General features: G+C 47.2%; 1 protein-coding gene across 5 annotated transcripts in view; it reads left to right on the top strand.

Moving 5' to 3' along the window:
- The window catches only part of Ttc7b (tetratricopeptide repeat domain 7B), a 188,645-nt gene that overhangs the window by 92,173 nt on the left and 79,318 nt on the right, over positions 1 to 17,154 (top strand). For 4 of the 5 annotated variants that reach the window (XM_090344704.1, XM_090344699.1, XM_090344700.1 and 1 more), the window contains 4 exons: positions 2,473 to 2,610; positions 12,900 to 12,983; positions 14,023 to 14,127; positions 15,796 to 15,913. In XM_090344704.1, coding sequence (XP_090200830.1) covers positions 2,473 to 2,610; positions 12,900 to 12,983; positions 14,023 to 14,127; positions 15,796 to 15,913 — 445 coding nt within the window. The remainder of the gene's footprint in view (positions 1 to 2,472; positions 2,611 to 12,899; positions 12,984 to 14,022; positions 14,128 to 15,795; positions 15,914 to 17,154) is intronic. The other variant, XM_090344701.1, reaches the window with a different exon arrangement.

The following is a 17,154-nucleotide window of genomic DNA, read 5'->3' as shown; positions in this document are numbered from 1 at the left end:
CAAGTGTCACCTGCTTCACCACCGGGATGCTGATGGAGGGTCCCACATGTGTTGGGCCACCTGGCCACCATGCCTTTGTCCCACAGTGGACTCTTCACAGCTCACAGTTACTTGTGAAGGCTCTGAAAGCATGCTGACATGTACTTTCGGTTACTTGGACAATTCTGATGGAAAATACTGTGTTCCACAGTCAGACCCTGTGTCCTCCGGTTTGTTGAAAGCCTGCTGTTCATGTGTGGATCTTGTGATGGCGCCTCCCACCCTCCTGCTCCTCCCCACAAGTGACAGAAATGAGTAATACTCAAAGTTGACATTGCTTTGAGACAGTAAATTTGGGCTGAACAGTCTGGCCGGGGCCGGGGGGGGGGGTGCGAAAGGCAGTTGATGGTGGGGAACTATGTAGGATGGGCTTCCCAGCCCAGGCCACCCCACTCTCTCTGGCTGTTGTCCCTAGAGAAGCTGCTCCTATCAGCCTGGCTCTGTTCCTGTCCAGGGATTTCTGGATTCTTACTTTCGAACCAACATGGGAATTGCCATGTTTTTTAGAGATCTGAGAAAACTATATTCTTCAGCGGTTCTGACTTCAACTTAGAAGCATGCATTTCTCCACCTACGGGAAATCATTTATTACTGCTTTCTCACTGCATAGCGAATTAGTTTTGTGTTGGACGGAGGGATTATCAACTGTATTTGTACAACTGCCATGGAGACAGTATTCCAGGAGGCTTATTACTTGTGGATCAGCTTCATGTTGTAGACTATACTGTTTGTTAGTTGATGGTATTCAAGTTTGAACGCTGGGCTTTACCTTTGCTAGGCAGACACACAACCATGTGAGCCATAGCTCCAGTCCTTTCACTTTAGTTATTTTTCCAGATAGAGTCTCATGCTTTTGTCCAAGTTCAGCAGACCAGGATCCTATGTGGCATCAGACATAGCTGGAACCATAGGTGAGTAAGCGAGTGCCCTTTCACCCAGCTTATTGGGTTCTTTTTAACTTCTTTGCCCAGACTGGCCTCAAACTGTGATCCTCTAAATCTTTGCCTCCAGGCTAAGATCACAGGCAAGTACCACCACAGCCAGCTAGATTGCACCTTTTTTAATCCAAAGATACAAACATTTTTCTCTGGTGGGAAAAAGAGGACACATGTTCTTTTGTTTTTCTCCCTTTCAGGCATTGGCCTGAGTATAACAAATAAGTAAAAGGGGGTTGTTCACACAGCACCCCTCCTTCAGAGAGCCTTTTATTGGGCTCCAAAGCTACTGCATAAAGAAAAACTTAGAATGAAATCTTCAAAAGCAGGCTTATTTCCATAAGAGGTGACTCACTTTGTAGGAAGTGGCCTGTCTAGTATATTCTCGTTGACTTTGACATTTAAGAGAGCCAAGTGTTTTAAAGTGAGTAAGTTCTGATGGGTGGCTAGAAGCAAACGCCTTGGACTCACACAGAAAGAAGGCTTTTTGCTTCATTAGCGAGGAGGAAGGTATGTGCCTGGCCTTTCTGAATGTCAGGCAGGAAGAAATACCAGCCTGGAGGCAAGTTACCCCCAAATCTCATGTGCCACTGTCACAGACAAGCCTATGGGGCTCAAACAGATGGACGTGCAACTTTTCCTAATGAGCTAGGTGAGGGTGGGGGAAGAGAAGCAGTCAAAATCCAAGGGAAAAAAAGGAAAATGAGCTGGTTGTTGAGTCTCTCATACAGAGGTCTACGTGGAAGACACTGTGGTGAAATTAAATTTCAGCAGTAATGAAAACATGTTGTTGTAGAGTGCATTCGATTTCTGGGAGGAAGAGATGAGCCAGCCTTGCTGTGCCTCATGAATCTCCATGCTTAGGCCATGGGGCTGTGGCAGTGCTGTCGTAAAGTGCAGATCACTCTCTCCTGTCTTCTCTTCTGCATCTGTTTTGTGATTGGCCTCTGGGGTCTCTTCCAGGGGAGATGTCACACAGGGACCTGAGCACTGCCGGTGATCATGGGAAAGGGACACCCCACCTCTGCAGGGCTCATAGAGGGTCCCATGTGGCAATGGGAGAAGCGGGGACATGAATCTCCTCCACTGATTAATGTAGAGTAGAAAGAAGCTAGATCACCAGTGAGACATAGCAGAGCCTCAACTGAGGGATGCAGAGGCCGCCCAGAGCCTGCTGTGTCTCACATAGGGCTGGCTGTGCACCAGAGCCCGGGCACTTCCTGCTTTCCCTAAGCTCCTAGACCTTTCTCCAAATACCTGCCACAAGTTCAACCTCCAGGTTTTCAGTGTAGGTCAAACCAGGTACCATGTGCACCTATGTGCTCTGGAGGTTTTGAATGCATGGCCCTTTGTTCCCTCTCTTCCTCCTTCCCTCCCTCTTTCCGGCCTCTTAGCAAACCATGAGGGGCAAGAGGGTCCTGGTGGCCTCAGGTCCACACAGTGATGGCCGGCGTGTGAACCAGCTCACTCTCTGCTTCTCTCTTCCATGTCACCTTAGGCCAATCGAGATGCTGTGCTGAGCAGGATACCAGAGCACAAGAGCGACCGCCTCATCAGTCTGCAGAGTGCATCCGTGGTCTACGATTTACTGACCATTGCTCTTGGGAGAAGAGGCCAGTATGAGATGCTGTCTGAGGTACAGCTGCCGAGTCTGCTTGACTTCCAGGTGGCAGGGTTGGCGGGATGGCTCTGAGAAGAGCTCCCTGGTCCAGGCACCTCTGTGTCATTGGTAGTTGATGTGGGGCTAGTCATATAACCTTCATGTCCTCCTCTGTGACGGGACTAAATGACTGAGTGGTAGAATGACGGCCAGTTTTAACCCCAGGCTGGGAATGGAGAGGGAAGGCAGTTTCTCCTCCATTGCTATTCCCATCATCCAAGATAATCAAAGTCTGGTGATGACATTGCCTGGCCCATGTACTGTCAGGTTGACTGGTAGGGACCAGGTCAAAGTAAATAATGTCTGTGTTTAGCATGTGTTACTTGGCTAAAGGGGCTCATGGAATCTAGACCTCGTAAGGTTCTTCTGTTGTCTTCTTGCTCCCTTGGCTTCTAGAAACACCTTGTGTTTCATGGTTTGAGAAGGAGCAGATTCATCCGAGATGTGGTTATGCATTAAGTTCTTTCCCAGAATGCCAGATTTCTGGTTGGTAAAGAGATTGTTTTATCTTTTCTCCAGCAAACATAAAAAAAAAAATAAGAGTGAAAGAAACAACCTATTTTGTTAAAATAAACTTTCCCATGTTATTTATCTTTCTCCTTCTAAATTTATTCCCATTGCAACAGCCTCTGGGCATGAGGACAGAGAGTGAAATACAGTCACAGATTGGTGAAATCAGATCAGAGCTCGCCTCGCCCTCCATCCTGGGTTCATCTCCACATTAGGCAGGAGCCTGGGGAACAGATGAGCCTGCGTGGCTTGCATCTTTTTTTAGTCTCTGGTTTGGTGACTGTACAGGGCAACAGTTACTCAGCCTTCAAAAACACCAAGCCCTTCACAATGAGGCAGGATAATGTGGTGTGTACAGATGCCCCGCTCACATGGCCCGCTTACTAGGACCTGGTCCAGGCTTGGGGTTGGCTCAGATTGTCCTTGTCTGGGTGCCTTGCTTTTTCTGGGTTCCTCCTCTCAACTAGCTTGATCCTGTTGGGTATGGGCACAGGGCCTCCTGCTCATAGTCCAAGTATTTTCTTCCTCTATAGACAAGCCACGTAACCCCCAGGCCTCTGGTGGGGCGTGGTCTACCATGTCTTTTCATACCTTCATGTAGCAATACAGCTTTTCCCCAGGTAGAAATCTACCCTTGTCCAACAGGGTAGAAGCTTGCTTGACAGCCTGCAGAGGCCGTGCTGTGAGCTTCATGTCATTTGTGGATGGCTCTGGGGGCTGGCTACCGCCTTTTCAGCATTACTCTGTACACAGGCAGCTCCATGGCATGTGTCTCCTCCCAGCAAGGAATCCTGGGAGCTTGTTTTCACCCAGATGACTTTCATCTTGATGTCACATACAGCCGCCACCTTGTGGAAATGACCTGACACCCAAGTCACTGGAGAGTCTGCTCTCAGGAGCCACCTTTAAAATGATAGAGACAGTGCCAAACGCTGCCTCTAGGGTGCTAGAGAGGGTGGGGAAGGGACCTTTGGGGGATGTGGTAGGGGCAAAAGTAAGGGGGATTTATCTCTATCCCTTGGGGCCTTTTAGATTTTGTACTTTATCTCTACTCTAGGCCAGGAGTATGTCTTAGTGGTAGAGTACCTGCCTAATATGCACAAAGCCCTGGGTTTGATTCCTTGGTACCATATACATAGAAAAAAGCAGAAGAAGAAGAAGAAGAAGAAGAAGAAGAAGAAGAAGAAGAAGAAGAAGAAGAAGAAGAAGAAGAAGAAGAAGAAGAAGAGGCAGAGGTGGCGAAGGAGGAGGAGGAAGAGGAAGAAGAAGAAAAAGAGGAGGAGGAGGAAGAAGAAGAAAAAGAGGAGGAGGAGGAAGAGGAAGAAGAGGAAGAGGAAGAGGAAGAAGAAGAGGAGGAGGAGGAGGAGGAGGAGGAGGAGGAGGAGGAGGAGGAGGAGGAGAAAAATATAAATCAACTGAGAGAATATATAGAATTCACTTCTTCAGCCAGGCACTGGTGGCTCATTCCTGTAATCCTCACTACTCAGGAGGCTGAGATCTGAGGATCAAGGTTCAAAGCCATCCAGAATATTCATGAGACTCTAATTTTGAATTAAGTCCCAAGAATGGGAAGTAGAGCTCAGACTCCTACTTGTACATTAGCCTCGAGCAAATAAGCTTAAGAACAATGCCCAAGCTCTGAGTTTTTGTTTGCTTGGTTTGTTTTTGTTGTTGTTTGTTTTTTGCCAGTCCTGAGGCTTGAACTCAGGGCCTGAGCACTGTTTTTTGGCCTTCTCTAGGGCTGGTGCTCTACCACTTGAGCCTCAGCACCATTTCCAGCTTTTTCTATGTATGTGGTACTGAGGAATCAAACCTGGGTCTTCGTGCATGCTAGGCAAGCATCTACCACTAGGCCAAACACCCAGCCTAAAAAAATACATTTCAACACATATGCATGCTATCAGCTGTTCTCTGTCTCCGGGCTGCAATCAAGATGGGTCCAGCATGGACACAGTGTGGCCTCCGTCCTTGTACCTCACTAAAAGTTCAGCACACCTCAGAGAGCTCAGCACCCCTCATATCCTGTGCTGGGGGGGCTTGGATACTTGGCCTTGGCTTTTCTTGCTCTATGTAAGCAGTTGGTGTGGCCCTGGCAAATGTGATGACTGCTGAGATTCAGATCTTCTAACAAATATGGCAGATGGCATTCTGGAACAATGAAAGCTCAAGACCCCCAAGCAGCCCCTCCACCCCTCTTGAGGATGGGCCTGGACCCTTGTTCTGCCTAGTAGAAGCTCTCTCTCCCTTTGCCCCAGGCCATAGCTCAGTATGGCCTGCTTTCCTCACCTCCTGCTTCATTCCTGTTTTCCTGAATCCATTTGCCTTAGATTTTTGTTCTCATGTGCTCCTTCTACTTTCTCAGGAATTTGAGTGGAGAGAATTTTGTTTTAACTTACGTAAATTTCACATAACAAGTGTTTATGTGAAAGCTCAGAGTACAAGGAGGGGCACCAGGGAATCAAGCAAGCAGGATAGTAACTTTGTGACGATACTTCCAGGGGCACAGGAGAAGCAGGATGCAGCAGGACTTGCTATGTTTATGGCCTCAGCTTTCCACTGGGGTTTTGAACAGGGGTCTGCTTTAGTCTTAGAGGAAGAGACACCCTTCACCATCGGTCTTGCAGAGGACTGATCTGTGAGTGGATCTGGGAGAGGTGAGTGTGCTTGGCACACATGCAGTCTTTGTACACATGCACTAAGAGCTGGCAGCCGTCAGCCTGTTAGGACAGAAGAGGATCTGTCCTTCCTCCTCTTGTCTCAACTACCAGCAGCACCCCTGCAACAGAGCAGGGCTTGATTTCCTTCTCTCCTCTCCACAGGCCAGGGATAGGAAAAGAAGGGGAGGGGAAAGGAGGCTAGGGGAGGGGAGCCACTCCTGGGAGTGCAAGCTCATCTTTCCACCAAGTCACTGGTGTCCCTGGGAGGTGGGTGTGTCCTCCAGCTGGGTACAGACCCAGCCTTTAAAGAGCCTCCTAGCATCCAGAAACCAGGGGCATTGTCATGGGCTATCATTCTATCACTTTCTTCTGCAGTGCTTACTTAAGGCTAAAGTCTCCTCTCCTGGGTTAAGATCAGCTGCCTTGGCGCATGCCTACACCAAGCTTGCTTTCCTTCAGGCCTTATTCAGCCTGACCCTGGGCACCGATGACTGAACAAGGATCCCAGGTTTATGAGGCCTCACTCGGACAGGTTTAAATATAAGCACAATGTTTACCATCTCTCTAGTGTATTGGTTTTCATGTTTTTTAAAAGACTAATTGTGAGTCCTCCGAAAGGTTTGTGTAGGAAGGAACATTTCTTTTTCCCCTTTAATTTAAACAGCAGCCCTGGTTGGCATGACAACCCATGCTATTAAAAGTAAATCAAGGAGCCCTACTTCCTCTGGTTTTCAGAATGAATCCAAACTGCTAAGCAGGTTTGTTTCTTGAAGTTGAGTAGTCATGGCTTCATTTTGATAGGGTATTGGGGTCCTTCCTGCAGGTTACATATGTGCTGTTGCACAGGCATGGCAGAAAGAAACAGAAAGAGGTGGTACAAAGATACAGTTTGCTCTATTTTACTTACAAAGTAAGGGAGAAAACTTGGCCAAGCCTTGACATTGTAACATGTTTCCTTAGAATTGTATGTGAGGGGGCTGAGTATGGGACTTGCTTTTTTAGCTGAATGTTTTTTAGAAGCATCTTCTGGGCCCAGACTCCTGTAGATAAGATCTCTTAAACCCCATTTTAATTTGTGCCTTTATTTTTAATTAATCTAGAAATAAGAGTTCTCGCCAGTGGCTCATGCTAGTAATCCTAGCTACTCGGGAGGGAGACCTAAGGATCATTGTTTGAAGCCAGTCCAAGGCAGAAAGGTCGCTTTGGGACTCTTACCTCCAGTAAAGTACTCAAAACCTGGAAGTGGTGCTGTGGCTCATGTGGTGTAGCACTAAGAGGCCCACGGATAGCACCCAGGCCCTGAATTCAGGCCCCATAACTGACAGAGAGAGAAAGAGACGGTGGGGGCGGTGGGGGGAGCAGGGAGGAAATAAGAGCTCTGGATTGGGCATTGTAAAATCTGAGTCCTAACCCCAGCTCTACAACTGTGTGACCTTAAGCCAGTCCTATTTCCCATCTGATCTTGCTTTCTATATCTGTAGAATAAGAAGCGGACTAGTTAATCTTTTTTTTTTTTGGCCAGCCCTGGGCCTTGAACTCAGGGCCTGGGTGCTATCCTTGGGCTTTCTCAAGACTGGAGCTCTACCACTTAAACCACAGCAACGTTTCTTACCTTTTTGTATGTATGTGGTACCAAGGAATCAAACCCAGGTCTTTGTGCATCCTAAGCAAGCACTCTACCACTAGGCTAAACTCCTGGCTGGGCCAGTTAATCTTTAAGGTCTCTATTTACTCATTTTCTGGTTGTGCCATTCTGTAGGTCTAAGACAATGGTCAAAATATCTAAATAGGTAGATAATTTTTAATTGCTAGAGATAAAGGAGCAAATTAATTATCTATGCACCAGGTTACAATTTTAAGATTACAGCAAAATCTATTGGCTTAAGCCTATAACCCTAGTAGTTACTTGGCCAGCAGAAACTGTGGTTCAAGGACAAATCCGGTTACATATACATATACATACTTATATACATACACATTTATAGATGGAGTCTATAGATAGATAAATAAATAGATAATGACATACGGATGTGTACCTGTCAACCCACGGATATTGGAAATTATAAATAGAAGGATTGCAGTCCAGGCTAACTGGGGCATCAGTTGAGATTGTATATTGAAAATAATGTAAAAAAATAATAAAAAGATTGGTGGAGCAGCTCAAGTGTCAGAGCACCAGCCTAGCAAGAATTAGGTCTGAGATTAAGCCTCAGTACTTGCTAAAAAATTACCTTTAACAACTGGCTTGTGAGGTTGTATAATGAAAAGTGTGTGTGATGAGAACAGTTAGCATCCAGCCACCTGTCCATAGATGTTACCGTTCTTTGATGGATTTCAGCTTTGGGCTTGAGGCCAGCTTGGGGAATATCTGATTGTTTCTGCCTCCTCCCCTCTCCTATGAGTTTTGGATGCTAAACTTCACTCTTAGATTCCAAAGTAGACTCTGGCTTCTCCTTGCTTGTGGTATTGTGCAGCTGTCTTTGCCGAGGGCCCAGTCGGTGTGATTAGACCTTGTGTACAGGAGCTGTAATTACTAAATCCCTCTTATTCTAGAAGAGCAGCTCCTACCCAGAGCCCCTCACTGCTTGTGAGAAGCTGAAGTAAGAGCATGGAGAGGCACAGCCCTGCTCCAATGTGAACTGGTTGCAAGTGACACTCTGACTCCCATGCTATGAGTAGGACACCATAGAGTGCCTGACAACCATTCTGCCAGGTTCCCAGGGGAGTAGCCCCTGGACTAAAGAGGGTGGCTGGGGTTCACTCCCCTCGGCCACCTCTGCCCTTTCTGGTAGGACATAGTACTGCTGCCACACCTGTCCTCCGTGCCCATGAAGGAGGTGATCTGGTGCTGTCACCTGTGCCTTGTGCCAGATCTCAAGTGTATAGCCACGAATGCACACATATCCCCTCCCTCCACCTGCCATCAAATCCCACCATCATCACCCCGCTTTATCCTCAAAGGCTCCTGCCTGCTCTCCCTTGACTATCCACTAACACTGCGCATCCACTCCCAGTGGTTTTCATTTCCTGTCATCGGGCTTCACCAAGCCCTGCCAGATCTGCTATGGAGCTTTCCAGCATCACCCATAGCCACGGTCACGATGGCAGTCCTCATTCTGGGCCAGACACTCGAGGGAGCATCTTTCATGCATCACCTCAGCCTCGTGACAGCCTCCCCTCCGCACGGGGAGGAGGAGCTTGAGGAGGCTTGGGCAGTTGCCCATAACGAGTGCCTTCTTCATGTGGCTATCCTCCTCCTCTTCCTCCTCCTCCTCCTTCTCCTCTTTCTCTCCTCCTCTTTGTCTTCCTTTTCTTCTTTCTGCTTCTCCTCCTCCCTTTGTTCCTCCTCCCCCTCCTTCTCCCCTTCCTCTTCCTCCTTTAGTTTCTTTTCTTCCTTTTCTTTTTTCTCCTCCTCCTCCCCTCCTCTTCCTCTTCCTCTTCTTCCTCTCCTTTTCCTACACCTTCTTCTCTCCTTCCCCTTTTCTCCCTCCTTTTTCCTCCTGCCCTTCTACCTCTTCCTGTTCCTCCTCTTCCTCCATTTCTTCATCCTCCCTTCTTTCTCCTTCACTTATTCACCCTCCCCCAGCCCCTCCTCATCACATCAGTAGCCTGTTGCCAGGCCTCCATGCACTTGACACCTGCCATTTTCTGAGAAACCCATTTTCCCCAGTACTTTTCCACTGGGACCAACATTAAAATGGAAATGCTTTGATTTTTTTTATTTGTGGATATTTTTACATGTTTATTTATGTATTTTTTTACACTTTTACTTTGTCACATACAGATATGATCTGGGTTTCCTGAAGGGCTCAGTCAGACAACTGGGAGGACATACACTCTGTCTAAGCAGCTGTGGATACCAAACCTCCCCCATGACAGCTCAGCTTCCTTGTCACTTTCAGGTGTTCTTTGGTAGCTGTCCTCTTGTGACTAAGGCCTGGGTGACCTGGGCTGGTCAAGGGTGTGTCTCTTACTGTTTATGGAAACCTAAGAGAGTACATGTTAAGTGCCCAAGAACTGTTTGGCATCTGGATTTGGGGGACAGCTGGAACCGTCTGGATATGTTGAGAGTTGACTGTGTGTCACATGCTGTCAGGAGACCGCAGGAAAGCAGAGCCTCCGCTGTGATGCAGCTCGTATGCCTCTGAACTAGGGTGAGATCGTTTTAGCTTGTATTGACTGGCTTACATTCCATCTCTTTATGGCATCCCCAGGCTTATTATGGGGTATGGGTTGCTGTAGTTACAAAAAAGTGGTCCAACTGTATGGGGACAGTGAGAGATGCTGCAGGATAGAGGCAATACATGGTTGCCTAAATCTTCGTCTAGTTGAGCGTCTCTGAGATGGACGTGTGCATCGTCTGCCATGGCGCCACTGGGTATGCAAAATCAGGGGAGCTTCTTGAAAATCTCTCAAGCTATAAGGTCTCAGTGCTCTGTAACCTCAAGGATCCCAAAGAGGCCGCTTACACAGGCACCCCCACCCCCTCCATTAGCAGAAAATGTGTTGCTGAACCTCTGACATAGTTCCGGGAAGACGTGGCCTTTTTAAAGGCCTTTTCTCAGCTACACTTCACTGGGGTGCTAAGTGTGTGCAGGGTGTCTTTGACTGCAGTCCCACAGGCATGAGAGTGTCAGGCTTACAAATGCAGACTCTGGAAGCAGGCCTTTGGTTTCCAGCTGCCTCTGCTCAAGGGGTCTGAGATCAGCCACACCTGCCCGTGCCACAGGGATTGTCAGTGTGACCCAGGACAGCAGGACTTGGAGAGCAACTAAAATAGTGCCTGGCTACTCAGCAAGCATTACCAGAAAACTTGCTAAACAAATGAACAAACATGCCTTCTAGCTCAGTTCGGTAATTTTGTGCCCTCTCCTCATATTGCATCTTCTCCTGAAAAAATAAGTATGAAACTAATAAGTATGAAATTTGATTCATTTTCTTTATTAAATAAAAACTTGAAAAAATTAGCTAGTAAGGATAGTGCATACCTTTTTGTCTCTCCAGGAGGCAAAGGCATCACTTGAGCCCAGGAGTTGAAGCTCATGTTAAAAAAAAAAAAAAGTAAGAAATGTTAGACAGGTAATAGTAATCTTGATTTAACATTTACTAGCCTGTGTCTGAGGTACTTTCCCCAGTGACTTTTAAAGTATGAACTCAGTCTACCAGGAGCAAAGTTAATTGTCTTGTCCAGTACATACCCAGGCTGTGGTAAGCCTACATTTTTCCTTCCCAACTACTTTCCATCTCCTCTTATTTGTTCTTGTTGTTGTTTGTGCCAGTACTAAGACTTGAACTCAGGACCTGCGTCCTGTCCATTAGTTTGAGCCACAGCTCTACTTCTGGCTTTTTGCTAGTTAGAAATTTTTAAAAAAAAGAAAAAAAAAAGGTCACAGATTTTCCTGCCCAGGCTAGCTTTGAACCATAATCCTCAGATCTCAACCTCCTGGGTAGCTAGGATTACAGAAATGAGCCACTGGTGCCTGGCTCTGACTTCCCTATTTAGTAGGTACTAGGGCAGAAGTTGTACTAATACTTGGGGCTGGCAGAAGGGATGATTGTGGGCAGAGTCAGAAGCACTAGCCTGGAGGTGCCCTCAGGCCTGAGTTGTAGCCTGACTTGGTAAGTAGAGTAGAACAGGCTTCACTGTGTACTGCTCAGCTCACTGGACCTCGGCGGGACTGACAAACAGACTCCAGCACTCAGCCAGTAGGCAAGTACCAGCCCTGAACTAGGCAGAAGGCCTCCGCCACGCCCACTGGCCCCGTGACCCCACCCTGGCCTCAGGGATAGCCTCCCCACCTCACTGCCTCCAGACTCCGCGCTGAATTAGCTGTGCGGCTTATTGCCTGTACCCAGAACAGGTTGTCACTGCTGTTTCATCCCTTCCCTCGGCCACGCTACCCCTCTCCCTCACTCCCCCACCACGAAAGTGAGCACTGCCCTCTCCTTTTGCTGTTCCCTACCTAGTCTAGCCCCCAGGTCTGGTGACCACCATGCAGGGCCATCTTCCTGTGGAGGTGTTTACCGTACCTGGAGTCCAGCTTCCGAGCTCGCTCCCAGAGTACAGTGGGGATGGCAGCCTTTAGCATAAGAGAAAATAAGGATTTTTTTTCTCTTTCTCTTTCACTTGCATTTATATTGAGTGTCTAGCCTTATGACTCAGAACAATCTGTTTCAGCAGCTGAGTTGCTTTTATCAGGAAAACAGTTGATATTGAAGACAGGGTTTCACCATGTAGCCTAGGCTGGCCTCCCACTCCACATCCTCCTGCCTCAGCCTCCTGAGGGGTGCGCCACCTCACCTGGCTCAACATTTAAATATTTCTAGGTATGGATTAAAGTATTAGTAATGTATTCCAGTGAATTAGCATTCAAACCTCAGTTGTGGTCCTCATTTACCCTCTCTATGCTTTCTCTGCCCCTTCAGCTCTCCTCCCAGTTTCCAAAGTCAAGGTTTAAGTGTAGCTGGCTCTTCTGTGTTTAGTGTCCTTCCCATCTCACCTGACCCCCTGCCACCGCTGCTGGCTGCCTATGCCCTGAGCAGCAGTCAGGCGGCTCTGGGGCCACTTGGTGCCTGTGCTAGTGCAGACTGTGTGCCAGTGTATCTAACCAAGGCAGTGTAGACTGGCTGATGCAAATATGAATTATTCTGGCCCCAATCACAAGCAGTCTCTTCCCTCTTCTCCTCTCCTCTCTTCCTCTCTCTTCCCTCTCCCTTACTGTCCCCTTCTCTTTCTTCTCCTTCCCTCCCCTCCCCTTTTCTTTCTTCCCCTCCTCTTCCCTTTCCTCTCCTCTCTTGTCCTCTCCTCTCTTCCTCTCTCTTCCCTTCCCTTCTGCCCCCCCCCCTCTTTTCTCCCTGCTTCTCCTACATGCCAGATCAGGGATCAGGGATTGAGTCTTGGCCAGTTGTGGGTTGTTCTGGCCTCTGACTTCATTCCTGGCGCAGGAACTCCTGTGGAGGTGTTTGGTGGAGGATGCAGTGTTGGCATGCAAAGGAAGCCATGCTGGTGGACTTGGCATTCCGTGTGTAGATGCAGACTCATCCAGTCCAGTGATGGCAGTTCTCACACGTCAGCCTTTGTTTTTCTCTCCACCCCAGTGCTTAGAAAGAGCCATGAAGTTTGCCTTCGAGGAGTTCCACCTCTGGTACCAGTTTGCTCTGTCACTAATGGCTGCTGGAAAAGTGAGTGGTGTCATGATGTCTTTTCTCTGTGGGGACGGGTCTGTCACTGAATTTCACACTGCCTATGTAAGACTAAGCCACAATTTCATACTGTGCTGGGGCCCTGTCATAATGGAAAATCAAATGTCATCATTTTGGAGCCAAGATGGACATAGCACTATGATGAAAAGTTTGCTTTTGCTGGTTATCGGGACACATTCATGTGAAATGCACTGGTGTAAACTAAAGCTGTTTGTGACCCTCACACTGGATTGGGAGTGTAGACATTCCTGAAGGGAGGCCTTTTGGTGGTCATTAGCAGTGTGTGATCCCAGACGGCAGGAGGTGCTGTAAGTGGAGGAACACATAGACGACAGCCATAGGGGCCCATCACAGCTAAGTGACCCAGAACACATCAAGTTTCCTGCCTGGCAATGTGAGCAATTCAAGAACCTGCTTCCTAGAGTTCTGACTGGACAGGTGAGCTAGTGTGAGATCAGAGATCAGGACAGCAGCTCACTGTAGACACGCAGGTGTATGGGAAGGTGGGAAGGGAGTAGCCTCTGTTTTTCTCCTTCATTTGGGCCCTTCAGGAGTAAGGCTCGGGGTCTCACACTCTCAGTTGGCTTTTTGGCTCAGGGCTGGCAGTCTTATCAATTATGTCACACCTCCACTTCCAGCTCTTTGCTGATTAATTGGAGATGAATCTTACGGATTTTTCTACCCAGACTGGCATTGACCCACAGTCCTCAGATCTCAGTCTCTTGAGTGGCTAGGATAACAGGCATGCATTACTAGCACCTAGCCAGGATATTTTCTTTTTAAGCTTCTGCTGCATTTTTTTTCTTATTTTTACAATGGAGGGGACCTCAGGGGTGCCAGGGGTATATCATCACTTGTTTCTGGCTGCACTTTACTCCCCTGTTACTTGGGAGCTCCAGGCCCTGGTTCTTAGCGTCCTCAACCCCCACGCTTGGTTGGGAAAGCCCTCTAGGAAGGCTTAATATCTGTTTCTGTCAAACGTTTTTGAGTTTCACCAAAACCCTCTCCTCTTGCCAAGTCTGCCCGTGCTGTGAAGGTGCTGAAGGAATGCATCCGGCTGAAGCCCGATGATGCCACCATCCCGCTCCTGGCTGCCAAGCTGTGCATGGGCTCCCTCCACTGGGTGAGTAGGGACCACCCTCTGCCCCTCAGGGGGCCTCCAGAGCATGCAAACCCATTTCCATGCCAAAGAAAGTTCTGCTCCTGCTTTCCTTTTTCATGGAAATGGACTGGAAAAGGAGCAGTGATCACACCACCTGGAATTCACATTCAGGCCCATTTTGCCGTGTGTCAGCCATATAGGCCATGGAAAGCACGTGCCACACAAGTTCACTCTGGGCTTTGTGTAGAACTGAGTTGCCCTCTGCTTCAGATCATGCACACCCAGCTTGTCACTCTCCTTTACTCATGCTTTTTCTTCTTCAAATCTATTCATATTCACATATCAAGGCACTAACCTGATTGGTAACACTTTTACTAACTACTCCTAAATATATCATTAAAGAATTGCCAGGCATGGTGGCTCACACCTGTAATCCTAGCTATTCAGGAGGCTGAGATCTGAGGATTGCCATTCAAAGCCAGCACTAAAGCCTATGAGATTCCTTATCTCTAATTAACTACCAGAAAACTAGAAGTGGGGCTGTGGCTCAAGGGATACGGTAGTAGCTTTGAGCTGAAGAGCTCAGGGACAGTGCCTAGAGTTGAAGTCCCACAACTGACAAAAAAAAAAAAAAGAATAGAGAGCCTAGCTAATGTGTGAAGATGGTAATATAGATAATTGCCACCAATGATGAAGTGTTCATTTATTTGCTTTATTTGTTATTTTATTTTGTGGTGGTACAGGGACTTGAACTTAGGTCCTCACAGGCTTTTTCTGCATAAGGATGGTATTCTATCAGTTCAGCCACAGCACCAGTTCTGGGGTTTTTTTGCTAGTTCATTGGAAATAAGAATCTCAGACTTTTCTGCCTGGAGTATCAACTTCAAACCTTGATCCTTTAGATCTCAGCCAATAGCTGGTAACTGGCCCTTTAGATAATTTTTTTTTTTTGCCAGTCCTGGGGACTGGGCATAGGCACTGTCCTTGGGCTCTCTCAAGGCTAGTGCCCTACACTTAAGCCACAGCACCACTTCTGGCTTTTTCTGGTATGTGGTACCAAGGAATTAAACTCAGGCCTTTGTGCATGCTAGGCAAGCACTCTACCACTAGGCCATGCTCCCAGCCCCCACTTTAGATAATTTTTAAAGAATCATTCTTATTATTTCTGCTTCTACTAAATTGTGCAGGCAGTCACAGGTGTATACATTCTCATTGCAATCTGCAGACATTGTGCGCTATACAAAAAAGGCGGGGGCTTTGAAATTTTTAACAGCTTGTGGCAAATAGAAGTCATATGAATTGTTTATGTCATTTTAAAAAGAGAGAAAAACCAAACACAAAGTTTCAAGAACTTTATTCTTTCTAAATAGATTTAATTCAACTTCTGAAAGCCTAGAGCAACCTTACTGCAGAACTCATAGTAAGCTAATAAAAGCAGAAAAGTGACTTTGGAAAAGAAGGCAAATAAGCAATGAGGGAAAAAAGAAGAAAAAGAAAAAAAGTACAGATAGGAGTCCTGAGGCCTATTGGAGAAGCTCAATAAGAAGACGGAATGGCTAGAGTGGTATTGGAAGGTTTGGGGCTTATTTCTACAGTGACTCATCAGAAATTCATTTTGGGCAGCAGATGCTCGTGGGAACTCATGTTAGAAATTCTGCAGATTGTTGTTTAACTTGTCTCATTTTTCAGTTGGAAGAGGCTGAGAAGTTTGCCAAAACTGTCGTTGATGTGGGAGAAAAAACGTCAGAGTTCAAGGCCAAAGGCTACTTAGCCCTGGGGCTCACCTATAGTCTACAGGCCACTGATGGTAAGAGAAGTCTGCCATGTGGAGCCTGAATCTGCAGTGCAGGGACCCAGGCTCCCCAGAGCCTTACAAGAGGGCAGAGTTGGGCCATCTGGCATGTTGGCCTGTAGGCACCCATGCTACCATCCTCCTTGCCTGGGCTGGGAGGGGAAGGAGGGAGGCTCTGTTCACATTTACAGGGAGCTGATTGTGCTCTGGGCTCCTGCCTAGCTGGAGAAGGGCATCTACCAATGTGGGAGATGAGCTGGGCCTTGAGAACCTGGCCTGGGACCTGCTGAGAGTCCAGCACTTGTCCTGGGCAGTTCTCAAGTGGAAGATGTTGGCTCTAGACATGAGAGCACAGAAGAGTTCAGAACCAGACTTTCCCATGAAGTGAGCCTGGTCGGGGACTAGCCCTCCTCCATTCACATATTCTAATTCACAGACAATGCTAACGTAGTCTAACTGATCACCAGGTATCCATAGCTCTCACAGGAAGTAATCTTTCGTTTTCCTTGGTTGAACTGGGGTTGAACTCAAGTCCTCATGCATTCTAGGCAAATTTTTTGCCACTTGAGCTGCACCTCCTACCCTTTTTATTTTTTTATTTTTTGCTTTTGTCGTTTTTCAGAGAGAGTCTGAGGTCTTCCCTGGGGCTGGCCTTGGAGACACTACTGCATACTCTTACCCCATAACTATGATTACAGTGTGAACATCGTGCCTAGCTTATTTACTGGGATTTGATGTCACTAACTTTTTGCCCTGGCTAGAGCTGAACTCCTCTTGAACTCAGCTAGAATTGCTGATGTGAGCCACCATGCCCGGCCCTTTTTAATGGCAGTGATATATATTTTGAATTTCCTCAAAATTGGTCAGTCAATGGCCTTCTGACTTAAAAAAAAAAAAAAGGCCTGAAAGCCGGGTGCAGTGGCTCACGCCTATAATCTTAGCTACTCAGGAGGCTGAGATCTGAGGATTGCAGTTGAAAGCCAGCCGGATCATTAAAATGTCTGAGAGACTCTCATCTTCAATTAACCACTACAAAACCAGAAGTGGCACTGTGGCTCAAGGGGTAGAGTGGTAGCCTTGAGCTGAAGAGCTCAGGGACAGCACCTAGGCCCAGAGTTCAAGCCCCATGACCAACCAAAAAACACAAAAACAAAAACAGCCTGAATTGTATTTTACATTTTTAATGATGCTTTTATAGGAAATAAGTTATTTTTCTGATACATGATATTCTCTGCCGTCCTGGGACTTAAACTCTA

This window comes from Megascapheus bottae, chromosome 14 (assembly GCF_031878675.1).
Source record: "Megascapheus bottae isolate mThoBot1 chromosome 14, mThoBot2.hap1, whole genome shotgun sequence".
NCBI classification, from domain to species: domain Eukaryota; kingdom Metazoa; phylum Chordata; class Mammalia; order Rodentia; family Geomyidae; genus Megascapheus; species Megascapheus bottae.
This window is presented reverse-complemented; position numbering and strand designations above follow the sequence as displayed.